The 13891-nt window shown below is 35.3% G+C and overlaps 2 protein-coding genes across 3 annotated transcripts; one reads left to right on the top strand and one right to left on the bottom strand.

Annotated features, from left to right (window-relative positions):
* Positions 1–6705: 6705 nt before the first annotated feature.
* On the bottom strand, positions 6706–12339 carry LOC123949137 (olfactory receptor 4P4-like). 2 transcript variants are annotated; one of them, XM_046016484.1, is made up of 2 exons: positions 11441–12339; positions 6706–6712 (listed from the first exon to the last, which is right to left on the bottom strand). In XM_046016484.1, the coding sequence occupies exons 1-2, from the start codon at positions 12337–12339 to the stop codon at positions 6706–6708; spliced, it is 906 nt and encodes a 301-aa protein (XP_045872440.1). The 2 variants fall into 2 exon arrangements, with proteins under 2 accessions (XP_045872440.1, XP_045872439.1); XM_046016483.1 differs by lacking the exon at positions 6706–6712 and having other exon boundaries at positions 11404–12339.
* Positions 7548–8477, top strand: LOC123949138 (olfactory receptor 4C13-like). The gene has a single exon (XM_046016485.1). The coding sequence runs from the start codon at positions 7548–7550 to the stop codon at positions 8475–8477; it is 930 nt and encodes a 309-aa protein (XP_045872441.1).
* Positions 12340–13891: the final 1552 nt, after the last annotated feature.

Below are 13891 nucleotides of genomic sequence, written 5' to 3'. Positions count from 1 at the left end.
CAAGAGCATGATGCTTGTTTTTTCTTTTTAATAAATACACATTATTGGTAAATGCTACTAACCATCATTTGAGCTTTCAGAGAGTTATGATCTTATTGCTGGTGGAAGGTCTTGTCTTCATGTTAATGGCTGCTAAGCGATGAAGGTTGGGGTGGCTGTGGTAATTTCTTAAAATAACACTGAGTTTTGTTGCATTAATTAAGTTTTCCTTTCACAAATGCATTCTCTGTAGCATGAGATTCTATTTGATAGCCTTTTACCCACAGTAGACCTTCCTTTGAAGCTGGAGTTGATCCTCTCAAATCTTGCTATGGCTTTATCTACCAATTTTGTGCACTATTCTAAGTCCTTTGTTGTCATTTCTACAATCTTTGGTGCATATTCACTGGGAGTAGATTCCATCTCAAAAACCACTTTCTTTGTTCATCCATAATAAACAACTCTTCAAACATTAAGATTTGATCATGAGATTATGGCAATTCAGTCACATCTTCAGGCTCCAATTCTGATTTTCATTCTCTTGCTATTTCTGTCACATCTGCAGTGACTTCCAACACTGAACTCTTGAACCCCTCAAAGTCATTTATGAGAGTTAACATCAACTTCTTTCCAAACCCTTATTAATGTCAATATTTTAATCTTTCCCCATGAATTACAAATGTTCTTAATGATATCTAGAATAGTGAATTCATTTCAGAAGGTTTCCAGTTTACTTTTCCCAGATCCATCAAAGGATTCCCTATCTGTAGCATATATAGTCTTACAAAATGTATTCTTTAAATAATAAGACTCGAAATTCAAAAGTATGCCTTGATCCCTGGGCTGAACAATGAATGCTATGTTAGCAGATATAAACATGTGAACCTTGTCAGATATCTCCATCAGAGCTCTTGAGTGACCAGGTGCATTGTTAATTAGAAGTCATATTTAAAAAGGTTCTCTTCTTCTCCTTCTCCTCCTCCTCCTCCTCCTTCTCCTTCTTATTCTTCTTCTTTTTCTTCTTCTTCTTCTTCTCCTCCTCCTCTTTCTTCTTTTCTTCTTCTTCTTCTTCTTCTTCTTCTTCTTCTTCTTCTTCTTCTTCTTCTTCTTCTTCTTCTTCTTCTTCTTCTTCTTCTTCTTTTTCTCCTCCTCCTCCTCCTCCTCCTCCTTCTTCTTCTTCTTCTTTTTCTTTTTTAAAATGAGCATCAGGTCCCAAACGTGGGTTTAAAATGTTCAGTAGAACATGTTGCAAACAGATGTGCTGTCGTCTTGCCTTTGTGGTTCTACTTATGGAACATAAGCAGAGTAGATTTAGCATAATTCTTAAGGGCCCCAGGATTTTCAGAATGGTAAATGAGCATTTTCTTTATCCATTCTCCACCGATGGACAGTAAGGTTGTTTCCATATATTAGATTTTGTAAATAATTCTGCAATGGAAGAATTAAAAACTTTTATATGAAAAACTACAAAATGCTTTTGAAAGAAATTGAAGAAGACTTACTGAAATAGAAACATAGTTCATATTCATGGATTAGAGGAATATAATATAATTAAGATGGCAATATTCCTCAATTGATCTACAGATTCCATGCAATCCTGTGAAGTTATTAAAAACCCTTTTTGTTGTTGTTGTTGTTGTTGTTAGAGGGAAAGTTGTTTCCTAAAATTTATATAGCACTTCATGGAACCCTGAACAAAAATAATACAAATTCTACACATTCTTTCAGAAAATTGAGAGATTACTACAAAATTAATTGTATGAAGGCACCATTGTCTAAATGCTAAGTCACATTACATGAAAAAAGTATGATAAATATTCCTTTTGAATCCACACCCAAAGATGTTACACAAAATACTAGTAAATAAACCCATCAAAGTTTCTAAAAAAATAATTGACCACGATGATGTGGAATTTATTTCAGGCATAAAGGGCTGATTTAACATTTAAAAATCTGTGTAATTCGCTAAGTTAACAGAATGAAGGAAAATTACAAAGTCATTTCAAATGATGTAAAACTTATTTGATAAATTTCAATTGATTTATATTTAAAAAGACTTTAACAAATGAAGAATAGAAAGGAATTTGCTCAACTTGATAAGAAGCATATCTTCAAAACCTACAAGTACCACATTATATCATAGTAAATATTTTCTATGATTGAAACAAGTCAAGCATGTTCACTTACCAATTTTTTTTTCCTGTATTGTCCCCTACATTCTCATCATTGCAATAAGATGAGAAAAAGAAATAAAGACATACAGAATGGATAGGAAGAGACAAATTGCAAAAAATATATTGATGTGCTGATGGCATGATTATACAGGTAGGCAATGTTAAGTGGCCTACCTAATTAGTTAATTTAACAAGGTAATAAGATACAATGTAAATAAAAATACTATATATTATTTCTATAATTGAAACAATTAGAATTAAAATGAGAAACAATAGGGGCGCCTGGGTGGCTCAGTGGGTTAAGCTGCTGCCTTCAGCTCAGGTCACTATCTCAGGTTCCTGGGATCGAGTCCCACATCATGCTCTCTGTTCAGCAGGGAGCCTGCTTCCCTCTCTCTCTCTCTGCCTGCTTCTCTGTCTACTTGTGATCTCTCTTTTTCAAATAAATAAATAAAATATTTAAAAAAATAAAAATAAATGAGAAATAATAATATGTAGAATACTATTTTAAAATATGAAATTTGAGTTGCACTCCATTGGTTGAGTGTCTAACTCTTGGTTTTGGCTCAAGTCATGATATTGTGGTTGTAAGACCAAGCCCTATGTCAGGCTTCATGCTAGGCCAGGAGTCTGTTTAAGATTCTTTGCCTTTTCCTTTCCCTCTGCACACTTGTGTATGCTCTCTTGCTCTCTTTCTAAAACAACAGAATAAATAAATAAAATTTTTAAAATTAAATTTGAGGAATTTTTTTTTCTTTTCTTCTTCTTCTTCTTCTTCTTCTTCTTCTTCTTCTTCTTCTTTTTAAGAGAGAGAGAAAGAATGGGGGAAGAGGCACAGGGAACTGGAGAGATTGAATCTCAAGCAGGCTCAGTGTCCAGGATAGAGCTCTCCATAGGGCTCGATCCTATGTTCCTGAGATCATGACCTAAGCCAAAATCAAGAGTCAGTTGCTCTACCAACTAAGGCACCCAGATGCCCCAAGAATAAATTATAAAAGTGTATTTAAGAACTGTACATGAAAACTAGAACACACTGCTGAAATTAAATAGAAAAATGGAGAAATGTACCTTGTCATTGGGTTAAAAGACCACTTTTACCATGTCATTCTATTCTTTCAATACAATTCCAATAACAATCTCAACAGTATTTTTAAAGAAATTATCAGTTTTATTCTGAAATTTATATAGAAATACACAAATTTAAAGGAATCTAGAAGATTAAATCATTTTAAAAAACTCCAAAATATAGTTTGGATGTCTACTCTACTTAAATTCAAGAATTGCTATTAAGCTCCCATAATTAAGGCTGTGTGGTATTGGTGCAGGGATAAACACTGAGACCTTGAAACCAATAGAATGCCCAGAAATAAGCCTAATTATATGAATTTTTACAAAGATGTCAAATAATTCAATGGAAGAATGTATAGACTTTTCCATAAATTATACTGGATCTATTAGCTATCCATATGAGGGGGGAAAAAAAAAAGATCTAAACCACAACCTCACCTTGTACTATACACAAAAATGAACTCAAAATGAGTGTGGGCTCTACATGTCTACATAGAAATTGCCAAAGAAATCTTTTTGATCTTGGTGGTAGATGAATATTTATTAGACACAAAACAATAATCATGAACCATAAGAAAAAAATTAAAAATTGGAATTTGTCAAAGTTTTAAAACTCAGTGCCTGCCAGGTAACACTATTTTTAAAAATGAAGAGGCAATCCATGGATTAGGTGAAAATTTTGTAGATATACATAACATATACATGACAAAGACCTGTATTATATGTAAAGAACATTTATAACTTAGTAATAAGGAAACTAGAACCCTTAGGTTTAAATTATGCAAAGGACTTGAACAAAAGTATACAAAAGAAGGTATACAAATGGCCAATAATAAGATGAGAAACAAAATCTCACCATCATTAGTCATCAGGGAAAGCAAATTAAAACCACAAGAATATATCACTACAGGTCTAGAATGACTCAAAGGAAATAACAGTACCAAGTGAAAATGATGTGGAAAAACTGGGACTCATCTTGTGTTTCGATCTCTCTCCACAGTTTTAAAGTTGCCTAGTATTCTGTACTGACCAAACCATAAATCCCAAAAATAACTAACTGGGAACCTTTTCAAGTTTCTATTTACTTTCTGCCTCTTGATGAATGTAAAAACAAACAAACAAACAGAAAACAGTTTCGGAGTCAAGAACGTTAAAATGGCTTCCATTGATTTTTTGCCCTCACTGCTCTAGCTCTCAAACAATCATTAGCAGGCTCCAGAAAAGTTTTATTATTGCTAAGGAGGCAGAAGTTCTCTTGGTGACTTGAGTCAACAGGTCAACTACATCTTTTTCCATTTGCCTGACATTCAGCTTTCTTAGAAACTCAAGGTAGAGAAAATGGATTCCTACATGCTTGGATTCCAAGTACAGGGCATGTAATTCCCTTTCCAAACTTGGATGTTTGTCAAACATGTCTCTTCAGCGTGGTTTCTAAGACAAAGCCTTTCTGTCAGAGGAGATAATTAACTCCTGGGAGAAAAAAAGTAACAGCACCAAAGTCATTGAACCTTTATGGAAACATCTTTAAATATGCATGCAGTGCAAGGTGAAAATGATTTTTGTTGATCACATTTGCAGAGCAAGATTCATTAAGGTTGGAATGACATATTTGGATGTGTTTACTCCATATTTTTTTGCCTCTTGTCTATGGGACCAGAGCTATCTGTAGATGAAATCTCCATATTTTTTCCAAAATACTCCATTCTAAATTCAAATCCCAAGTGTTCTATAAGAACTTTTTGAGGCTTTAGGCTAGAAGGGAAGCTTTTGGTTGATAAAAACACTTTCTTAAAAACCCGTCTCTTACTGGGTGTGTCTTATCTTTCATATTGAAAGCTACTGATCTGAGAGGAGGTCAGTTTGAAGATGGGGTTATTTCTGAACACCTCCAAGCATCATTAAGGTCTTCTAAGTCTATAAGGTAAGTCTTCAGTATTGCTGATTCATCTTAAATATTGTTGCCCCCCATATATATTAATCATTGTTTCACTCCCTTCAAATATAGTATTCAAGTATTCCATCCTCGCTCCATTTCTTGAAAAGATAGTTGGTAAATATCATTCACCTAAGCTGACAGAAAAAAAAATTGAAACTCAAGGAATTGAAGCCAATTGTAGGACCCTGCTCTTTGTCACCAAACAGCATGCTTTTGCAATGAGACAGCTAGTTTAATAATCTAGACTAATCATGAGGATGAGAACACAATGGAAATACACTTCTCACATAGAAGAGGCATAAGTATGAATAATAAAGGACACATAGCATCAGCTGTGTTATCCAAATATGAATGGAGAATTTCTTTCTGGTAACAAAGGCTACGGATAATTGAGTCTGTGTGCCTTCTTTAAAATTGGAGAGGATTCTTCCTGAACTTCTTGCACAATTAAATGATTGAATAATTATCATTCAAAATGTCAATAATTCCTATATCTTAGGTGCCTACACAGTTACAAAATAGATGAAAGTCCTCTGTGCGTACAACATGGTGGTGATATGTTCAAGTAGGTTTCCTTAATTCTCATAAAATCCTTTGATATGGTAATGATTAATTTTGCTTTACAGATGAGGAAACAAAGATGTCATGTGTTGGAAAGCTACTCTAGATAAAAGCAGATGCTAGGGGAAAATCAGAATTCTAACCTTGTCTTTTTGATTTTCAAACCAAAGCACTTAACCACAGTGGAAATCCTTTTCAACATTTAACAGATATTTTGCTTAGGAGATGGTTTGTAGTAGGGAGAACTAGGTCTGAGGGAGAAGTCAAGATAAAAAGATCTTTCGATGAATACGGTACCACATTTTTTTCTAAGATTTTACTTTTTTATTTGACAGAGAGAGAGAGAGAGAGAGAGAGAGAGAAAGCAGGGGGAGCAGAGGGCAGAAGGAGAGGGAGAGGCAGTCAGAGGGAGAGAGAGAATCAGGCTCCCCATGGAGTAGGGAGCCTGGTGTGGGCTCAGTCCTAGGACCCAGGGATCATGACCCATGACCAGCCAAAGGCAGTCACTAACCAACTCAGCCACCCAGGCTCCCCGCTTACCACATTTTATTTGATGATTGGGAGTTCAAGTGTGTCAGTCTGTGTGTGTGTGTGTGTGTGTGTGTGTGTCTCCTAATGAAATTATGTTTTATACACTTGCCTCCAAAGTAGTAATAAAGCAATTATAATCATGGTCATATAAAAAAGGAGATTCAGTGCTGTTAATTATAACAATATAGGGCACGGGTAAGAACTTGGAGGAAAATCATGAACAAGTATAAACTGAAGTAATCTTGGTTCTGCCCTTAATTAGCATCTTGATCTTGGCAGGATCTTTAACTTCTCTATGTTTCTATTACATAATGTATAAAATAAATATAAAAACAACAGCTGGAATTATCTTACAGGTCTGTGGCAGGGATTAAATCAGCAAATGTCCACAAAAACACTCAGAGCCACTAAATATTCAATTTAATAAATGTTGTTAATGTTTTTATTACCATCAACCTAAGTCCTTGACACTGCTTTCTCATCTCAAAATGGAAGGAATAATACCAACCACACAGGTTATTATTATTATTATTCAGTGGGATCCTATGTACAGAGCACTTGCTAGTATGCCGTGAATATAGCAATCAATTATTAAATATATATAAATATAATTAGCAATTATAATGTTATTGTATTTAGTCAAAATCATTATGATTTATTTTATAGTAACTTTTGTATACTTTCTTTACAAATCAACAACGAATGCCCTGTTATTTCTATGTCAACTAATATGAAAAAATCTCTTAACTGGGGTTTCTGTCTCTGCTTCCAATCCCTTACTGAACCTCACCCCACTGCATCCAAGAAACATGAAGATCTTTATTAAATTATATTTCTTATTACCTCTCCCTCAAATTCCTCTTCACTTTTTCATATATATTCTCACTGTCTTCCGATGGCTCCCCATTTCCTAAGGATAAAGTGAAAATTCCTCAACCTTGCATTCATAGCCTTTACATCATAAACTACCTCCCTTTTCTTACTTATCTGCCACAATGTGTATGGTCCCATACTTCATGTTAACCTGAGTCACCTCAGATGAAGTGTGCACAAATGATCTCTTGCCTGTGTGTTTACAAAGCTCCCCATGGCCAAACGCGACAGAAACTTCACCAAGGAGATAAAATAATCTTAAAGAACACAAAACTTATTTTGTATCTCAAAAAAACTCACGAGAATCCACAAATCATTAGAATCTAGGTATTTATTTACTAGATGAAAAAGCTTAATAAATTGAAGTTTGCATTAATCGAAAGTGATTTTTTTTCAGGTAATGCAATTAATCATATTAGGAAATAATGGTGAATAGGAACAACGTGACAGAGTTTGTTCTTCTGGGGCTCACAGAGAATCCAAAGATGAAGAAAGTCATATTTTTCGTGTTTTTGGTCATTTACATTGTCTCTGTGGTAGCAAATGTGCTCACTGTGGTCACTATTACCACCAGCTCATTACTGGGGTCCCCTATGTACTTTTTCCTTGCCAATCTCTCCTTCATTGATGCCTGTTATTCTTCTGTTAATAACCCTAAACTGATCATAGATTCACTCCGTGAAAAGAAGACCACCACATTCAATGCATGTATAATCCAAATCTTTGGGGAACATTTCATTGGAGGTGCTGATGTCATCCTAGTCACTGTGATGGCCTATGACCGCTATGTGGCCATCTGCAAGCCATTGCACTACACGACCATCATGAATCGGCGGGTGTGTGGCCTGTTAATGGGAGTGGCGTGGGTGGGAGGTTTTCTTCATGGAGCCATACAGATCCTCTTTATCATCCCTTTACCCTTCTGTGGCCCTAATGTCATAGATCACTTTATGTGTGATCTGAACCCTTTGCTCAATCTTGTCTGCACTGATACCCACACTCTAGGGCTCTTTGTTGCTGCCAACAGTGGTTTCATCTGTGTCTTACTCTTCCTCCTCTTGATCATCTCCTATGTGGTCATTTTGCATTCCCTAAGGAACCGTAGCTTGGAGGCAAAGCGCAAAGCCCTCTCCACCTGTGTCTCCCACATCACAGTGGTTGTCCTATGCTTTGTGCCCTGCTTATTTGTGTACATGAGACCTCCGGTTACTTTATCTATTGATAAAGCAGTTGCAGTGTTCTATACTATGATAACGCCAATGTTAAATCCTTTAATCTATGCCTTGAGAAATGACCAGATGAAAAATGCCATTAGGAAATTGTGTAGTAGAAAAGTTATTTCAAGTGAGAAATAAATATGTCTGAAGTCCGACATTGATGCAACAGAAGCTAAAGTCAAAGGACATTTTGGATGATCTCAGGAAGGAATACTTACCAAATAAAGAAAATAGTAAGCTGCTGTGAATGACAGATTCTGCACTGAGTGGAAGAGGAAAGTGTGCAAGAAAAGAAAACGTAACAACCTGCTATGCTCCTACGTCTATCTATCATCTATCATCTATTCCCTATCTATAAATTCTAATATATTTTTATTAAGAATTCTGCTCATTTTTATATGCCTGGGTTGATAATAACATGTTGCCATTAAAATTGTAGTATAAAATGACTACAGGCTTATAAAGCAAAGAGTCATTTAACCTCTGTGGGGTACCAAAGATTACCTCAAATTTCCAAATTTCTTGTAGATCTCAGTCATTTTGTATTGCTCATGTTACTCTCTCAGGCTGCTAATCCATCAGAAAGAATTATAACTCCAATAAATGAACATGCTATTATTTGAGAGGAATTTTTATTTATTAAATAAAGTTACACTCCATAGAGTACTTGACTATTTATTTATTTATTTATTTATTTTAAATTTTTTAAAAAGATTTTCTTTATTTGTTTGACAGACAAAGATCACAAGTAGGCAGAGAGGCAGACAGAGAGAGAGGAGGAAGCCGACTCCCTGCTGAGCAGAGAGCCGGATTCGGGGCTCGATCCCAGGACCCTGGGATCATGACCTGAGCTGAAGGCAGAGGCTTTAACCCACTGAGCCACCCAGGCGCCCCCACTTGACTATTTATTAAAAATTGTTTCTACAAGGCAGCATAATGCTGGGGCACAATCAATATTGCATGAGTGATAAGGGTATAATGGAAGATAGCCATAGTCAAGAAAATGTAGAGCAAAGGAATAGTACTGGAGACAGGGAACTTTTTCCTACTTTCACTGATTGAGACTCAGAATTCTAGCTAAATGTCTTTAGGAAACCACAATTTGTTTTAACTTCTGATTAAACTGTGTAATGAGAAATAAATTTAAACTGAGATCATCAGTGAAGGAACAATAGTTTTTTTTATTTTAATAAATTTTAAAAGGTTTTAATTATTTATTTGACAGAGAGAGAGGAGCTTGGGGAGAAGCAGGCTCTATGTCTAGCAAGGAAATTGATGTGGGGCTGAATCCCTGCACCCTGGGACCATGACCTGAACCAAAAATAGATGCTTAACCTACTGAGCCACCAAAGCCCCCTGCAAATAGCTTATCTTGATATTCTCCTTGCTCTCAGTAAGATTTCGCCATCTTATGAATGTGAGTTGTTCGTGTCATTTTTCTGTTAATTAGTTTACTTCTTGGTAACTTTTCATTATGAAATACTGTTTTAAGAAAATATGTGACTCCATCTACAAAGAAAACAAATTCAGGATAAATACACCCCATTTATTCCTTCCATCCCACACTTACTAATCAATAAATTTTTTTTGAGCCCCCAAAATATATCAGAAACAGTGATGATTGCTAGGGCTGCAAAGTGTTGAATAGAGAGCAACATGGGTTTTGCTTTCAGAGAGCATTTTATCCACTAAGGGACACCCAGAGTGGAGCAGAAAATGACAAAACCATGTTTAAAATGTTCTTGAAAGTAGTGACAGCACAGGGTGAAACATCTTTGAGGGACACACAACAAAGACCAGGGGGGTCAGGAAGATTTCCTAGATGAAAACACACTAAAAGGGGCACAAAAATTGAAAATTGAAAGGGAATCATCAGGATGAGTAGACATGTGTTACCTTAGAGTATTCCCAGGAGAGGATTCATAACAGAGACCAAGGGTGAAAAAGAGTGTGCAGAAAACACAATCATTTCAATACAGTTGTGGCTATTGGCTCATCTATTCATTCAATAATTATTATTGAACTTCTACTATGTGTTGGGTTATAAGCTGCACACTGAGCTCCTAAAGTCTAGTTAGTAAGACAGGCAAGATCAAGAAGTGTCTCATATCTGTGATGGAGCTGAATGCCAATTACCATGGGGAACACATTGGAAGGGTCTTCAAGCATTTTCATGGCCTGGAGCTTGTTACTCTTGGCAATGAATAATACTCCACTGTGTGATGTTGCAGTTTATCTATCCTCACCTACTGAAGGATGTCTTGGCTGCTTTCAGTTGTATGGACAATTGTGAATAAAGCTGCTGTTAAGTATGGCGTATGTTCTTTTGTGGACATAAGTTTTCAACTCTTTTGGGTAAATGGTAAGGAGTGGATTGCTAAATGGGGTTGAGTTCTGTAAAAAGCTGAACCTTTGGTTCAGTTTCCAGGGTCCTGGGATGGAGCCCTGCATCAGGTCCCCTGCTCAGTGGGAAGCTTTTTGTACGTCTCGCTCTAGCCTACCACCCCAAAGCCCCGCTCCTGCTCACTCATGCTCTCTCTCTCTCGAAAAAATAAATTATTAAAAGAAATGAAATAGATTCTACTCTAAATATTTGTTCATTCACACAACTAATTTGTATGAAATAAGGAATGTTCTATCAGAAATTTAAATTGTTTCTGTTTATTATTATTATTATTATTGTTTTTTAACATTACAACTTCTGAACAACAAAAGAAAGTCTGTCAGTGCAATGTATTAAGAAAACTATCATTAAAATATTTCCCTTTATAATTCACTAATAATATATCATTGATTTATTTGCTTTGGCTCAATATTTTTTATGAACGTTCCCCTACCTATACTATGTTAATACCCCACAAAATTAATTTATTTCACAATTAATTTTGGTATGCAAGCATCAGTACTTGCTCAATGATCATTTAAATCCTATAGTCCTATTGCATCCATTCATTCCCTTCATGACAATGATGGTCCATAATCCCCATGATCCAGTTCCTGCCTTCTTCATTCATATCTTCCTCTTTTCTGACTCAGAGTCGATTAGCCAATGAACTTTTTCAAATTAAGAGTGTGAGTCCTTTGAAAACAATGATGAGCACCAAACCTTTTTCACTGCTTTTTTCATCTCTGAATTTCTCAGAGTGTAGATTAAGGGATTGAACATAGGAGCAATGATGGTGTAAAACAGAGCAAATATTTTGTCCTCAGGAAAAGTAGTAGGTGGTCTAAGGTAGATAAAGATTACAGGCCCAAAAAATAAGATGACCACAGTGACATGAGACCAACAGGTAGAGAGGGCTTTGCGCCTTCCCTCAGCTGAGAGATTTCTTAAAGTGAACAATATTATCCCATAAGAAACAAATAAGACAATAAAGGTTACTAAGGAAATCATACCTGAAAAGGCAACCACAAGGACACCAGTGATGTAGGTATCAGTACAGGCCAGCTTTAGCAAAGGAAAAACATCACAGGAGTAGTGATCGATTTCATTAGGACCACAGAAGGGCAAACCAATTGCAGTAGAAAACAGAGGTAAGGCATGGATGGCCCCACCAGCCCAAGCAGCTAAGACTAGGAGGTGGCATCTTTTCCTGTTCATGATAACCACATAGTGGAGAGGTTTGCAGATGGCAGCGTAGCGATCGAAGGCCATGGCAGTAAGAATGAAGACCTCAACGCCTCCGAAAAAGTGCATGGTAAAGATCTGTAACATGCAATTACTGTAGGAGATGGTTTTTCTTTCCACTAGCAGGTCAGCAATTAACTTGGGTGTGACGGTAGAGGTATAGCAGATGTCCATAGAAGATAAGTGGATGAGGAAGTAGTACATGGGTTGGTGAAAAAGGGAACTGCATCGAATGGAGACAAGGATCAGAAAGTTTCCTGCCAATAGGGCAACATAGCAGAATAAGAAGAGCACAAAGCAAAACATTTCTATGTTCTGGTCATATGAAAGTCCTAGAAGTACGAATTCTGAGAAGTTTCTCTGATTTTTCATATATTTGGTTTTGGGTAGCCTTCCATAAGGACTTACATTTCTGAAAGTAAAAAAAAAAAGATAATTCTAGGTGAATGTAGGAACACTATATATAAAATTTGTTAAAATGCACATTTTCATAAATAGTGTTAAGAATAATTATTCCGGCTTATGGAATTGAGCTGCTTATTCTAATTATGTTGTCTTTTGTAAATCTATCATGAAAAATGTATAATGGCAATAATGAGAATAATTAAATGTTTATCAATATTACTTAGTAATTATTTAAATATTTAAATACTATTTTGAAAATACCTGTTATCACTATTAATACTTTTTATTAGCATGACTATTAATATTTTAATACTTTTATTAATGCTATTAATACTATGAATACTTTATTAATACTTTTATAAATAGTTTAGATAAAGAACTACTAGTTACATTATTAAGTCTAAAACAAGGAAAGTTTTTTTTCCCCATATTTCCCAATTCTTATAAATTACATATAAAATCAACATTCCTTCTTTTATAATTATCTCAGGAAATTGCCTTAATTTTCTGGGAATGAATCCTGAAGAAATTTGCTGCACATTTGTTTGAACTACTAAATTATAAGTCATGTTGGGCATACTGTACTTTCCTACCGGATCAGATATTGTCAATGGCTCATGTTAAACCAATGGAATTGCTCTCACATTAAAAGACAAAGAACAGAAGAAAGCAATAGAGCAAAAGAGAGAATATCAATTAATGACTGAAATCTTGAAAAATATTCAAGAAATGCATTCATCTGCTGTATTTATGTTTCATAAGTTAAATATTATTTCAAAAATAGATGTTGTCATTAATGTTTGTGGTAGCATTTAATAAAGGAAGGATAAAATTGTCGAATTGCCCATATATTTTTGAATTACGCACTTGTCATGGCTTTGTCAGAAAATTTCATACTGAGATACAATCTAAAGATCAAATGCCAATAAAAGGGGATGATACTGAAAGTAACTTGAAGACACTCTTTCTGGTGAGTTAGAACTCAATGATATTTGTCGCAATAAGGAATCAATTAAAAATTAAGGAATTCACAACTTTGTATCTAATGTATATCTTAAGACATCATTTAATCAGTGCAAAATGAGTGTGGGGTAAAAAGAAACCATCCAAGAGCTATTTTACCCACTGAAGAGGGAATATCTGATTCTAGTGGGTTTACAAAGCTAGCCCACTTTCTATGTTAGTCTGACTCTCAAGTGACAGACGTATTTGGGCCCCCAGATGTCTATTTAAAATATAAAATATTTTTGCTACAATATGATTTAGCAACCAGCATTTGTAGAGACTCCCAGATTTAGTATCTATGTTATTGATATTCCTCAAAAAGATTTCAGATGGCACATAGGTGACAGCTGACAGCTGTGGCATTTACAGAATACTCGGTACCATAAGACATCAATTCTCTTTTAAATTACTCTTCAGAATTCTAACCTCACACATAGACAAATTTTCCATTTGTTCCTACTTTGCTTTCAGGCTCACTAACAAGGATCTCTGTCCTCCTTTATATAACAGAATA

Source organism: Meles meles, chromosome 8 (genome assembly GCF_922984935.1).
Source record: "Meles meles chromosome 8, mMelMel3.1 paternal haplotype, whole genome shotgun sequence".
NCBI lineage: Eukaryota > Metazoa > Chordata > Mammalia > Carnivora > Mustelidae > Meles > Meles meles.
Note: the sequence above shows the minus strand (reverse complement) of the source record. Positions and strands in the feature narration are given on the sequence as shown.

Bases quoted from the DNA above. Each gene is read 5' to 3' on its own strand.
- LOC123949137 (XM_046016483.1), bottom strand. From the start codon at position 12,339: ATGAAAAATCAGAGAAACTTCTCAGAATTCGTACTTCTAGGACTTTCA.
- LOC123949138 (XM_046016485.1), top strand. From the start codon at position 7,548: ATGGTGAATAGGAACAACGTGACAGAGTTTGTTCTTCTGGGGCTCACA.